This window comes from Thamnophis elegans, chromosome 6 (assembly GCF_009769535.1).
Source record: "Thamnophis elegans isolate rThaEle1 chromosome 6, rThaEle1.pri, whole genome shotgun sequence".
Lineage (NCBI taxonomy): Eukaryota > Metazoa > Chordata > Lepidosauria > Squamata > Colubridae > Thamnophis > Thamnophis elegans.
In genome coordinates this window covers 20185349-20200405 of record NC_045546.1, presented here as the reverse complement: position 1 = coordinate 20200405, position 15057 = coordinate 20185349, and the positions used below count along the sequence as shown (strand labels likewise).

Genomic DNA, 15057 nt, shown 5'->3' with positions numbered 1-15057 from the left:
GCCTAATGTGTTCAAGATGTGTTAAAAGAGCAAGAAATTATATGACTCCTCTATCACTCTCATTGTGAGACTCCAGAGACAACTGTTCTGTTGTGACTCAGTTTCTCCACTCATCTCTTCCACAATTGTTTAAAACAATCCCACTAGCCTTTTATAATCCAATTTTGCTGCAGATGCCCCAAAAGTGTTTTTTTTTTCAAAAGGCAACTGAACTTTCTTAGGGTTTTTTTCCTTTTTTTTTTCATGAAAACCTTTCGTATTTAAGAAGCTTCTTCATTTCTGACTGAAGGAAAAAAAATAAAAAAAACCACAAGAAAATCCAGTTGCCTTTGGGGAGAAAAAAGCATCTTTGAGACAACCATGACTTGGATGATTGAGGATCTCCATAGGCATTTTGCTATGGATGTTTAGGTAAAAGGTAAAGGTTCAGCAGTTTGAATTCCTAGCACTGCGTAACGAAGTGAGCTCCTGTTACTTGTCCCAGCTTCTGCCAACCTAGCAGTTCGAAAGCATGTAAAAATGCAAGTAGAAAAATAGGAACCACCTTTGGTGGGAAGATAACAGCGTTCCCAGCGCCTTCAGCGTTTAGTCATGCCAACCACATGACCATGGAGACGTCTTTGGACAGTGCTTCGGCATTGAAACGGAGATGAGCACCGCCTCCTAAAGTCAGGAACGACTAGCAGATAGGTGTGAGGGGAACTTTTACCTTTACCTTTAATGCCTCTATGATCAATCTTAAGCTTCCTCTAGTCTTGGTTGTGTTATATAGGTTGTGTTATATATAAAAAATACTGTTATCCAAGATAAGTGTATTTACATGAGAAATATTTGGGTCAAACTCTTTCTGTCTACAGCTTTCTGCAGGAAAGCTACAGTATACTTCTTTTTATTTTTGTTTTGCAGGTTCTTCAGCCATTGCAACAACGATTCTTAAATGTGATAAACCAAGAAAACTTCCAACAAATCTGCCAGGAGGAGGAGGTGAAACAGGAAATCACTGCCACCTTAGAAGCACTTTGTGGTATTGCTGAGGCTACCCAAATAGACAATGTAGCAATTCTCTTTAATTTTCTGATGGACTTCCTTACAAATTGCATTGGACTAATGGAAGTGTACAAGAATACACCAGAGACTGTTAATCTCATTATAGAAGTTTTTGTTGAAGTTGCACATAAACAAATATGCTATCTTGGAGAGGTAAATAAATTTAAAAATATATTATAAATATAGGATATATACTGGAAATGTACATATATGTACAGTAATATCAATTTCTTTTCACACCCTTAAAGCCTTTTTAAAAAAATTTATTTCTAATAAAAGAAATTATTGAGCTCTGTAAATTGAAGCATGTCCATATTTTGGGAGAATCTTTTGAAGAGCTTGGCATTTCTAAACATTTTTAGTATTATCAGTTAGGTTGAATTAAAACTGAGAGTTGATGATTCACGAAATGATGCATTCGTTTCTTTTAGAATATTTTCCTTCACCATTGTGCTGATTTGTCCATTTGGAGAGAGTTTAGGTTAGATATATTTATGTCTCATGCTTTGCTTGCATTATCTGTATGGTGAAGCTGTGTTTCTGTCAGATAATGGAGAATATGATCATGTCTAGAAGAATACAGGTAATTCTCGACTTATAACCATTTCTTTAGTGATCATTCAAAGTTACAACGGCATTGAAAAAGTGACTTATGACTGTTTTCCACATTTACAGCCGATGCAGTAATTACCATGGTTGTGTGATCAAAATTTAGGTGCTTGGCAACTGGTTCATATTTCTGATGGTTGCAATGTCCCGGAGTCATGTGATAATCTTTTGTGACCTTCAGACAAGCAAACTCAATGGCAAGCCAGATTCACTCTACAACCATGTCACTAACTTAACCCCTGCAGTGATTCACTTAACAACTGTGGAAAGAAAGGTCATAAACTGAGACAAATCTCACTTAACAACTACCTCACTTATTAACAGAAATTTTGGACTCCATTGTGGTCGTAAGTCAAGGATTACCTGTACAGGTTCTCATCAACAGAATACTTACTGCCTCAGAAGCTGTAACTTAGAAGGTGTATGCCCCAATGTTAACTGTTAAAGATACATTGGATGTTTGCTTACTTCTTCCAGGCACAGGGCTCCTAAACATGGAGAAATTAATAATACCAAGAGATAGAATTTCTTATAAAATATTATACTGTAACTATAAAATGAAAATTCTACACTGCTTAAATGTATTCCTGACAATGTGGTTTACTATGTTGGATTGTATTCCCTTCAAGCAATAGGATTAATAATGATTAAGAATTGTTATTTTATTGTTTTAAACCCTTGAGCATATTCAGCTTAGTATCAGTTGCAACTGAAGTAGTTTCAAGGCCTGAGTAATAAGTATTTTCTAGCAAATGTATATCCTTCATTTTCTTTTTTTTTCCTGCAGTCTAAAGCCATGAATTTATATGAAGCTTGTCTGACCCTACTTCAAGTATATTCCAAGAATAATTTAGGTAGACAACGAATAGATGTTACAGCAGAAGAGGACCAATACCAGGATCTTCTTCTCATTATGGAGCTTCTCACTAACCTACTTTCAAAAGAATTTATAGATTTCAGTGATACAGGTAAGGAGAAATTTAGAACTGAAAATAACATGGATGAAACTTAAAGAGCTCTTTATCTTTTGACACCAGTATGTAATAAACAAATAACAGAGCTCTGTTGGTTCTCTCTCTCTTAAATATCAAAGTTAAACCCTTAGTTCACTGATGCATTTATTCAAACGGTTTGGGATGTTTTCCTGTTTGGCTCTTCAGTGGCTTTCAAAAATTTTTTTCAATGTTTCTTCAATCTATTGTTTGTATTTTTACGGAATGCTTAAACTAATATTGGAGAATTTAAGCAATCTATTGAGAAATAAAGGTAATCAAATATCTCTTTAAAAAGTAATATAAACATTTTTGAAGCATTTGCATAATGCCATTTATAAATAGTAATTATAGAATATAGATACAGATAGTCCTCGATTTATGACTTACAGAGCTCCCCAAAAGCTACTTACAACTTGGTTCTGAAGTTATGGCAGCTGCAGTCATTCACCCTTAAAACTGACCATGGGGATATACAGCACCCTCTCCACCTATCTCCCCAAGGGTGGGAGGGTGTGGGGTCCAATGGCTTGGGAAGCAGGCCCAAGGCATCTGCTGACCTCAAGGAGCAGGAAGTGAAGTATGTGATGCCTCAAAATGGAGAAGGCCTGAGGCAGGACCTGTTCATTTTGATACCTCATCAGGAAGAGCAGGAATGGGGCGTGTGTGTGTGTGTGTTATCAGGTGATCATGTGGGCATTTCACTTGTTGGCCGATATGACTTCCAACCTATCGGGGAGATTGGCAGCATATTCATTTAAAGGAAGGAAGGAAGGGCTCCATTATAGTTGATGATTAAAGACTACCTGTAAGTTGGTAAAATTGTATTTGTCTGTTTATAATATATGAAACCACTCCACAAGCAGATAATTATTCATTGTAAGCAGTTTTTCATTGAATTTTATATTTATTTATCAGCCAAATCTTTGTGACTAATAAGATTACTGTTTGGGTTTTTTACCTTGTACATTTTGAAATATAAGAAGATATGTTTAATTAGAAGTTAAGGAAATCATTAGTGAATCATTGCTTTAAAATATATTAAAGTGGTCTCCCCTTATGACAAATCTAAATTTGAAAAGTTTGAAATGTATATATCTTACAATTGTATATCTAGAAGTACATTAATTTTGACTACAGTTGATTACAAAATATTTTATAGTTTTTGTTAGGATTTTAGACTTTTTTTTCACCTTAAAATTGATTTCCCATTTTTCTTGTTCAATATCTGAGTCTTTATTCACTTAAAATCCAAAGAAGAATAAGAAAAAAGCAGGTATAATTTAAATATGCCTCCCTATACTGTTTAGTTTTTCTAAAGGAAATATGTTTTTAAGATGAACTGCAGAACGAAAAGTTACGTTTGGTTTCACCTTACTGGGATTCAAGCACTGCATTCCAATTACTTTAATATGAAATATGTCATGCTTACTAAGTATGTATGACATTCTAAGCTTGGAGTTCAGAAAATATTTGCAGATAGTTGAATTTGTTCTTATATTCCTATATTTCTCCCTTCTCCACCTTTTTAGATGAAGTATTTAGGGGACATGAACCTGGGCAAGCAACAAACAGATCCGTATCGGCAGCAGATGTTGTCTTATATGGAGTGAACCTAATCTTGCCTTTAATGTCCCAAGATTTGTTAAAGGTATGTACAGTTCCATGCAGGGTTGCAGAAAGAGATGGGGAATTTTGACCATTCGTCCAAAAATTTTAATCATTATAATATTGTGTCTCTAAATATGGCCATGGATTTTCTACTACTACTGGTATTCTCATGGCTGAGTAAAAATGGTCATTGGCAGTAACTCAGAGCTTCAGCCAAGCTCATGCCTGCCTTTAAACAGCCTTTTAAACCTAGTACTGTCTAAATGTGTTAATAGTACCATCTTTGGAATAGCTTGGTATTGGAGAATTAGCATAATGAAGCAGTTAATATACTAGGTTGAGTCCGAGGAAATAACATGCATAGTACCTCCCTTGGGTTACAATTTTCAGAAGTTTAAATCAGCTTTACCAGCAGGGGTGGTATTCAGCAGATTCTGACCCGTTCTGGAGAACTGGTAGCAGAAATTTTGAGTAATTCAGAGAACTGGTAAATACTACCTCTGATTGGTCCCACCCCCATCTATTCTCTACCTCCTGAGTCCCAGATGATTGGGAGAGAATGGGGATTTTGCAGTAACCTCCCCTGGAGTAGGGTGGGAATGGAAATTTAACAGTATCCTCCCCTGCCACGTCCACCAAGCCATGCCACTCCCACCAAGCCATGCCCACAGAAGCGGTAATAAAATTTTTTGAATCCCACCACTGTTCACCAGAGTTTATTACAATAAGTGATCTATGGTTTCAACAGTGGGCCATGAATTACAAAAATATGTCAGCTTTAATTCTGTATTGACCTCAAAAACCTAGGACTATCTATGTATTGCAAATTATGAAACATATAAAACTAATAACCCTTAATTTTGAATGCCTGATATTACTTTGTATTCTTGAAATGTAATTATTAAGAAGCCTCATTAACATGAACTTATTTACTTTTTCCTTCCATAGTTTCCATCACTATGTAATCAGTACTACAAACTAATTACTTTTATTTGTGAAATATTTCCTGAGAAAATTCCACAGCTTCCAGAAGACTTGTTTAAAAGCCTTATGTATTCATTAGAATTGGGGATGACATCGTATCCTTTAAGATCTTCTTTTGGGGGAGCAGGGAAAGGACGTACTCAGTTGATCTCTTTATTTTTCTCTCTTTAAATCATTATATTACTATATACTTGATATATACCCTCTTAAATATATGCCTTAAGAATGTCAAGAATTTCAGTTATTGATTGTTTACCTGAATATTTGCATTGTGTTGTTTTTTGGTTGTCAGTTATTTTATGTGAGAGAATCCACCTATTTCTTATTTTATTTTGGCAGAGAGTCTAATATAATCTTTCATCAGGTTCTGCATATTCTTTGCTTGAAGTAACTTATCTTTATAATGAGAAGCAGTTATTCATTTATTGCAACTTTATTGCAACTTTATTGCAATGAGACCCTAGTTTGGTTCAGGCTTGGGGCCTACTTTGGTTCAGCCTGCTACCTCAATAAGAGCAATTTCTAGGAAGAAATAACAGAGGAGGAATCCATTTCAACCACTTAGTGGTAATCTTAGCTTGAAATATATAGGAAAATGGCAGTTTTTAACTTCTGTTTACTGTTTTTCCTGACATAATGTACAATTTCCAAATACCTTTCCCCCCCCCCCAAAGGAATAAATATATTTCTTGACTTTGAGTAATCAGAATGAGTTCAGATGTTTGCCAACTCTGCTTAGAAGCTCTAACGCCATTAGCAGAACAGTGTGCAAAAACACAGGAATCAGAGTCACCCCTCTTTTTAGCAACAAGACACTTTCTTAAGGTAAGAGACATCATTCCATATATTACTGTGTAATATTGTGGCTTGGATTTCAGCATAGTGCAACACCATCGTGCAATATCATTGGTGTTAGCAGTTTTCCCCCAATGGTGAGAATGCATGTTTGACCTAGATGCTGGGAATTCCAGCTCAGTTCATTTGCTGTAATGGCAAATACAATATTGCAAAATAGGAAATAGATCAGTGGTGGGATTCAGCCAGTCCGCAACTACCTGGGAGAACCGGTTGTTAACTTTCTAAGCAGGCCAGAGAACTGGTTGTTGGAAGAAATCCCATTTTGTTTTTTCCCACTTTACATGGCTAATCCTGTAAGGAAGACAGGAAGGAAACATTCTGGTGTTGTTTCTAGCTTAATTTTTATTGCCCTGCTTACAGAAACTGCCTCTCCTGTTAACCCTTATTACATTGTAACAGCTAAGGCGAAGCGCCCATCGATGTGAGTGACATTGAGTTGGCCACGGCCACCCAGTCACATGACCACTGAGCCACACCTACCCATTTGGTCATTAGATCAGAGAACCGGTTGTTAAATTATTTGTATCCCACCACTGAAATAGATGCTGAGTGGGAGAAGCCTTAGTGATCCTTCAAAAAGCTTTGAGAAATAACCTTATGCCGTATTACTTATTGGAAGCCACTTTTTCTTGCCAGCTTTTTGGATGCAAGCCAGTAATCAGGTTAAAACCACATTTGATGCCAGTTTTTGTAAAATGAACCCTGCTTTTCTATACGTTAAGACTATTGGTTACTGAGGAGCCCAAATAATCTACTATTAAAAAGTATCCAGTTTTTCCTCCAGAAAATTCATTGTTTTATGTCCATGGGAGTGGGCTATATTAGTAAGGAAGTTCAAAATTCTTAACATGATTAAACAGATAGATTAGGAGTCTCTGCTTCAGCCATTTACCCTTCCGTTTGTTATATGGTGATAACATTGTTTTAACTTACACGTTGTTGCAAGCAATTATGTATATCATTTGAGAGTTAATTTTTACTCCGCATCTTAAAACACAAGCTTTTACAAAGTAGTTGTCACTTTCAGCTTAGCACAATTTTTTCTTAAAAAGTCAGGAAATAAAAGTTTTGTTTTTACATTTTAGATGGTTTTTGATATGCTGGTACTGCAAAAGCACAATACAGAGATGACAGCTGCAGCAGGAGAAGCATTTTATACATTAGTATGTTTGCATCAGGTATGAATTTAGAATTTAGAATTTATTAGAATTTGTAGGCCGCCCTTTTCCCTGAGGGGACTCAGGGCGGCTCACACAAAAACTGGGAAGGGGAAATACAGACATTAGGACAAACAAGTAATAAAATAGCAAGCAACATACATTCATCATTCGGGAGGGGTAACTATCCTATCCCCAGGCCTGACGGGCGAGCCAGTTCTTCAAGGCTATGCGGAAGGCTTGGACGGTGGAGAGGGTACGAATCTCCACGGGGAGCTCGTTCCAAAGGATATTGATATGATGTCATTATCTCTTCCATGTTGCATGTTTAGGGGTCATAGAGGTCTATAATTGAATCTTACAGTCAGATAGAATTAACTTGATGACTTGAGGAAAGCTACTATCTCTTAATTTTAAAGAAATATTCCTAGCATCCCAAATTGGAAATGTACTTACATTGTAATTCTGTTAACAAGTCAGCCTTTGATATTATTTCAAAGTTAATTTTTACTAATAATTTTTTTTCTGAAATATAAATGTGATTATTTTCTTTACAGGCAGAATATTCTGAATTAGTTGAAACTTTACTATCAAGTCAGCAAGATCGCATAATTTACCAGCGGTTAGCAGATGCTTTCAACAAACTTACTGCAAGCAGCACTCCGCCTACGCTGGACCGTAAGCAGAAGATGGCCTTCCTCAAAAGTTTAGAAGACTTTATGTCAAATGTCGGTGGTCTTCTCTGTGTAAAATAAATACCAGAACTGTATGCCTAACTTAGACCCTTTTTGCAAAATGCACTGAAAAATGCTGAAAGCTGACGTAATCTTAAATGCCTGTTGCTGGGTTTTTTGCAGCCATCTAAAATTTCAGAGAGCCTGGAAGTTTTGAGCAGTGGAATAGGAGATGTCAACTCTAAAATCAGCTTCTGCTAATATGTGTTAGCCACCGTCTGTCATATACCTTTTATGTTGTACAGAATAAAAACAGAAAAACTGAAATGTTTAAAAGAATTCCACAAGTGCATACAGACATGGGCACAGTAAACAAAAAACAAACCCAAGAATCAGTGCCTTGTCCCAGAAGTCCTCAAGTAGTGATGAATCAAACTCCTATAATATTTTTTTGTTATTGCTAAAAAGTCCTTTTTGGTGCGTGATTTAGACACATACAGAACTGTAAAACAATTCTAAGCTTTATTTTTCCTCTCTGAAAACTGTGTGTAACCCAGTGAAGAAAAAAAACCACCAAATGATATTTTTTAACTTGGATTTAGTGTTTTGTTTTTTGTTTTGTTTTGCTTTTTTTACATCAACCTGGCGTTGCATGTTTGTGTAATACAACTTTTTACATTATATGCTGCTGCCCTAAAGTTCAGAAAGAAGAAAGGTGTATATTTTTGTTTCCCCTGAAACGAACTTTAGGAACTGTAGCCATTTCATTGCCTTAATTTAAAACAAAAAAAAATAGCTGAAATAAGTTAGGTGAGTTATCTAAGGCAAGCTTTGAATCTTCAAAACTGGTTTAGAATGTTGGCACTAAGCTGTCATGTATCTGTTTGCAGCCCTTGTGTGTTGAGAGTATTATGTCTGTGAGTGTAAACAAAAATCAATGTATACCTTTACTTTTAATATTTGTTGAGTCACACCCATGTCATACACAACTGCAGTGTATTTCAAGATTGAATTGTTTGCTGAAGCAATAATGTTTCAAATTATGTAAATTATTGATTTCTACAATTTTTTTTATGTTGGGGCATTAGATTCAGTGGCTAGACTACATGAGCATCAAACTCTTCTAGCAAAGGCCGTGCATGTTTGACTTCTTGATTCAGAATATGGACCCGTGGTTTAATATTTTGCCACCATTGTCAAATTTAATAGTGCTGTCTTCTGCTGCTCTGATCCCACTTGTTTGGTGTGTTGGCACTTTAACTATGTAAGATTACCTGTATGGTTTCATCCTGCACTCACCAAATAGGAGGTTGCCATGGGAACAAAGTGGCAGGATATCAAGAATATGGAAACAGAACATATATTCGTAATTGTAAGCCAAACTAAACCAACCGGAATATGTATGCTGCTGATTAAAAATAACCTTTTTTAATGAAGGAAGGAGATAATTTGTCTCCAGAACCTTGTGCTTCATACTTTCAAGAACTAAGCTATTGGATATTAACAAATAAAGATTTTTACATTTTATATAGACATGTAAGCCCTCACCTCATCCTAGCATCATGTTTGCAATTCCATGCCAGTCTTGAGCTGTTCATCTCAACATTTAATCACACTACCCATAATTATTTATATATGATTTGAAATTTTTAATATTATAGAGTTTTATAAGGGTCCAAGACTTCTTTAATTCCTTCTCATTAAACCACAATCAGAAATCAAAGGAAAGATGGGCTATGGTTTGTACATCTTTCCTATGAACTGTAATGTTTTCAAAACCTGAAGACTGGCTAGAGGAAGTTGCTTCCTTGAAGAAATAAACAAAAAGGTTAAATAAAAGAATGGCTCCGTTCAGAGATCACTATGAACTAAATGGCTTGGCCTTCAGAACATTCTGTGACAAACCCTTTGCACTTGATTTAATTTAGTATGCATGAGTGACTGAGCTGAGCAAATGATGATTATTTAGCCACTGATTGATCTCCTAAAAATAAATTTTAAAACACATATTCCTAACGAACGAATTCATAATTTGCCATGATATCTGAACTGAGCCTAAGTTGTTCAATTCTCAATCATATTGTTCCATCTCTTTCTGTTAGTGTTATTTGTAGAAAAGGGGAATTGTTTTGGCTTCTGATTTGTTTTAAAAATTGGATTTGTCCTGTGGCTCCAACATAATTATATGTGTTTTAATTATGATGAATTCTTGTCTTTTAAAACGGTTAACATTTAAGTTTCTAAACCAATTTGTTTTCAAAATTTTACTCATGATGTTGAAACAAAATTCTACTGCCTATTTTTAAATTGATGGCAATTTATTGATAGGATATAACTAAGCTCTCATTTATTGTGAATAACAATTCTAGCTTATAAAAATTAGTGCTTAAAGGTGCCATGTGAACTTTTGGAAATGTGAGACATAATGTTTATCTCTGGAAGCATTGAAGAGCCAGTTTGCACAATTTCCTTAAAGTGGAAATACTTGCAAGGCGACAATGAATTGTGCCCAAGAATTCCACTTTCTTGACTGTTTGGGGAAGAATCTGCTAAGGGCCTACTGGGCATTATTGGTTTGTTTCAAATGACTCTGTTCCAGATTTCTGCACAAATGAAGAATGGTGGTTGTGCACAACAGGTCTTAGTGGATTGTTTCTAAATTGTCAAGGATTATTTGCTATTTTAAACTTGCTTCCCGATTTAAAATGTATATTATATTAAAGGGACACTATCCAATACATTTTTATGTGGAATTTTGTAATCGCTAAAAAATTTCTTAAGGAGGTTATCTTTCCAGTTTTTGTATTTTTTAAAAAGTATGAATAATACTACCTTACTCCTACTCCATCCAACATGTTTCCAGATGTAATACAATGTATCTCCACTCCTAAATGTTGACATTTTAACAATCCAGAATTGCTCTACTAAATCGGAAAGCTCACTTTGCAGCATAGACAGATTTATCACACTGGAGAACTCTTTTATTACTGTACTAGACTCTCTCCAGATCTTTATAAGAAAGGAATCTTTCATGGGATACGATGTACTTCTTTTAGTGAAAACACAGACAAAGCCAATTTAAAAAAATGCATTTCAGTTAGCTGAGGTTCTTTGAGAATTTAGTTCAATATTCAATAATCCCGATGAGTCTGCCTTCAGGGAAACTTAAAGAAAAGAAAGTAAAAAAAAAAAACACTTGCTGTAAGATCCCATTGTGCAACCTACAACTTTATTATTCAGACATACCAAATATGATGCTTCGACAGAGCAAACCATTTTCTTGAACTATCTTTCTAATGGTAGCCATTGCTGTTCTGTATTTACTTCCAAATTATATATTCAGCTCTATTGCTAGATTTTCAAAACATATTAAACATGAATCACATGCTTTCAGCATAGATAAACTGACCTTGTTTTTATCTTAGGTGTTGATATTACTATTACGCATTTCAAAGAGAAGGTCTGGAATTCTAATCTGAGCATGTTAAAATGCAATTCAAATATTGGGTTGTCATTTATTATATTTAGTGAAATATATGCAACTTCCATATAAAGACAATGTAAAAAATTGATAAATTGCTTAAAATTCAAATTAATTGTCCTATTTGACAGCTAATTTATCACAATAGATTTTGAAATAATACAACCTTGTCCCAGCAATTATTGGTGTTAAACATATACAGTAGTAACATATCTGCACAATAATACCAAAGTCGGTTATAGTAGGTTCCCCAGTATTCTGTGATTTTATTTGAGTGGTTTCCTCTAATGAACCACTTCCAAACAGAATTTAAACCATGCAAAAGAAATCCATCTGAAAAACAATATCCTTATAAATTATTGGAACTGAAATTTAATAACAGCATTTTCCATCTTATTAATCTGTGAGCTGCTGAACAGCTTATGTTTATGGGTTTATCTCATTATTCTGAGAGTCAGCTTCATTAAATATTATTTTAAAAGCAGGCCTCAAAGTAATACAAATCTATTTTTCCAAATCTCGTCTGCAAAATTTTGCAAGTACAGTATCACTTTTTGTGGTGCAACATGCTTTGTATGTCACTGTTCTGAAGATTTAGCAGCAGTCATATTTCAATCTGATAATCACAATTGGAAGCAATCTATTGAATTTTGTGAGCCTTTTGCATAAGCACACGTAGCCTTGTGCTGTGAATATTGTCACTTAATGGCTATTATAGAAATGGAAAGCTTGGTCTGAAGCAAACAAAATAGATTGGCAGAAATTACATGAGTTCCATAATTCCACTATTCATTACTGTAGTTGGAATTGCTGGAATATTCCATAAAATGAAGCCATATTCAATGTAATATAAATAATAATAATAAAAACCTTTTAAGCCAGAATATTGGGGAATGACATATTTCTTGTTAAATATTTTTGTGTTTTGTCTATGTGCAATTACTGCTTTTTTTTACTATAAGATGACTTCCTCTGAAGCGTAAAAATGGTTTTTCAGTTGTTTCTATCAAAGATAAATAAAAATAATGGATTCAGTTTTGCACTGATTCAGTCTTCTTGCTTTAGAATATCACTAGATACAGGTTGAATTTGACCACTGGTCTTAGTAAACCAAGCTTTTAGAATGAGGAGACAGTCATAACCAAATGTGCAAAATATAATTAACTTCATAACATCACTGATGCTATTTTGATCTTCTCACTTCTTCTTTTGGAAGAAGTAAAACAGTTATTAAATTCAACCTATTTTATTTATTACAGCCTTAAATTATTGAAATATTTCAATTACTGGAGTTGAAATATACTTTTTATTTTCTATCTTTCAGATTTTAGTACCTAAACTTTATATCTGGCTGAATCTTACTAACATAAGTTCAGAACTTAACTGGAACATTGAGTTTGCCAATTACACTTCTGTTAAATGTATTGTTTTTAATTTTAATAATTTGTTTGTTTATTAAGCTCAAGAATTACTATTGATTTAGGTCAGTCTCTTTTTATTCCAGTCCTTTTGTGCAATGGAAAATATTTAAAGCCACAGATTGTCTGAAATGAAATTTTTCTTTAAATTAATAAGATCTGGAATAAACTTGAAAGTCATGGGGGGAAATGATACTATTTTTATGTAAAGAGACAGATTTATGCTGTCTTGCATGATTGGATTTGGGTTCTTCGTATGCTTTCATTTTTTAATACTGCTATTCAAATAAAGCAGCCTGGTCAAAAAAAAAAGAAAGAAAAGAAAGAGAAAGTCATGAAGGTAATTAAACAGCAAGAAATAATTTTGTTTTTCAAAGCAGTCTGCAATCTTAACCAGTTGTAAATGACAGTGGGTGTTTAGAAATTAGAATAAATGTTTTGAATCGCAATTGAAAACTTCTCTGTAAATGTAAATGATAATCTTGGTGCTTCAATATGTGAATTTCAGTACTTTATTTTTTTTTCATTAAAAAGGGGCAGGTTCTCATTAAATGTTTCATTGCATAAATGTGTTTAGTTAAAATTCCAACTTTTTTCTATTGCATCTAATCCTTGTTTTTATATGATCTCTTTTAAGGTTTGTCTTCAATTCTAAAGTGCATTAGATTGCCTTTTAACCAAAAAATACTGAGGAATTATATGAGAACCTTACATAGTTTGTATCTTTTGAAGGATGGGTGATTACTACAAGAAAGATTGCAAAGAAAACTGTCTGATTATGTCTCTGATTCTTTGAACTTAATTTAGTCTATCCCACTACAAAATGGTTGGGGGAAGAATTTTCACTGGCCCCCAATAGATATATTTGCAATGCTGTTTTAAATATTGTTGTTTCTATTGTTCATTTTGCTTGTTATGCTCCATTACTTTTAAACGTTTGCTATTTTTGAACTATTGCTGTATTTCTAAGAAATCTCTTAGGAAAATCTCTCCTCACAACATCAGCACTACTGGCAGTGAATTCTTACATTCTTCTATCCGTCCTTATTGAAAGACTGTTGGCCAAAATATTTTCGGACTGCTTTAAAGCTGTTAACGCACTTTTATGACTTTATGGCTGTTGAAAATGAATTGTCTTGCAAATATTTTGATAAACATATGTACTCAATGAAAAACAAAAATTTACTGACTCAGGAAAGCAAGTTGCAATAGATACATGTCTCTTCTTTTATAAGTGGAATATTTTCATCTGCATATTTTAAATAGCCAGATTATGTTTAGAAGTTAATGTGAAGATGTGAAGAACAGGTCTATTTACTTTTAAATGTATTTGTTCTCCAAAGTTCATGAAGTTAAGCTATATATTTTACCTAATAGGTAACAAAGAGTCAAAGCTATTTTAAGTTATTTTCTTTAGCAGACAATCGTGAGGAGTAGGATAAAGGGGCAGGATAGTTAATTTGAGGCTGCTTGAAATATAGTCAAGAGACATTTATTTAAATTATTTAAATTATTTAAATCTTTAAAGACAGATGAATAGGATGTACTGAAAATAATTTGCTGATGGTTTGGCTAAATACATTACCTTTGAGATTATTGGAGAAGGATAATTGTCCTTTTCTTCAAAAATAGAAATGAATAATTTGACAAATTATGGACAGGTCAGTCTAACAATATGTGGGAAGATTTGGGGGAGTAGTTCATTAAATGTGGTAATTAACATATATCACCCATTTCAGTTACAGTAGCAATGAATGCACCAAGGACAACATTAGGACAGATTGTCATGGAAAAATCTAAATGTGATCTTTAAGGGTTTTCCATGACTCAATGGCACATAATTAATCTTGACTATAACTTTATGAGGTAGCTTAGTAGATTGTGGGAATGCTATATATAAACCATGATTTCCAAAAAGCATTTGACATGACGTTCTGATTAGCAAATTAGGAAGTACAGGTTGCACATAGTTGATATAAAAATCACAACCATCAAATTAGAATAAAATACTATGTAAATACCACACAATTTACATGGTATTTTACTCTAATTTGATGGTTGATGGATGTATACAGCCCCAGGTCCTGTATACATCAACCTTTTTATTAATTTGAGTGAAGAAATTAATTTGAGTGAAGAAATAAGGAATGCTTCTTAACTCTATCATTAACACAAAATTTAGGAGAATTCTTTATACCCTACAAGACATAAAACTAAATGTGAAAA

At 34.0% G+C, this 15057-nt stretch overlaps 1 protein-coding gene across 1 annotated transcript in view; it reads left to right on the top strand.

Annotated features, from left to right (window-relative positions):
* XPO4 (exportin 4) overlaps nucleotides 1–14020 on the top strand; it is an 85403-nt gene extending 71383 nt beyond the window's left edge. Inside the window, exons 17-23 of the mRNA XM_032219888.1 lie at nucleotides 907–1200; nucleotides 2444–2624; nucleotides 4181–4299; nucleotides 5208–5338; nucleotides 5951–6068; nucleotides 7187–7279; nucleotides 7816–14020. Of these exons, the coding sequence (XP_032075779.1) occupies nucleotides 907–1200; nucleotides 2444–2624; nucleotides 4181–4299; nucleotides 5208–5338; nucleotides 5951–6068; nucleotides 7187–7279; nucleotides 7816–8013 (1134 nt within the window). The 3' untranslated portion in view covers nucleotides 8014–14020. The remainder of the gene's footprint in view (nucleotides 1–906; nucleotides 1201–2443; nucleotides 2625–4180; nucleotides 4300–5207; nucleotides 5339–5950; nucleotides 6069–7186; nucleotides 7280–7815) is intronic.
* Nucleotides 14021–15057: the final 1037 nt, after the last annotated feature.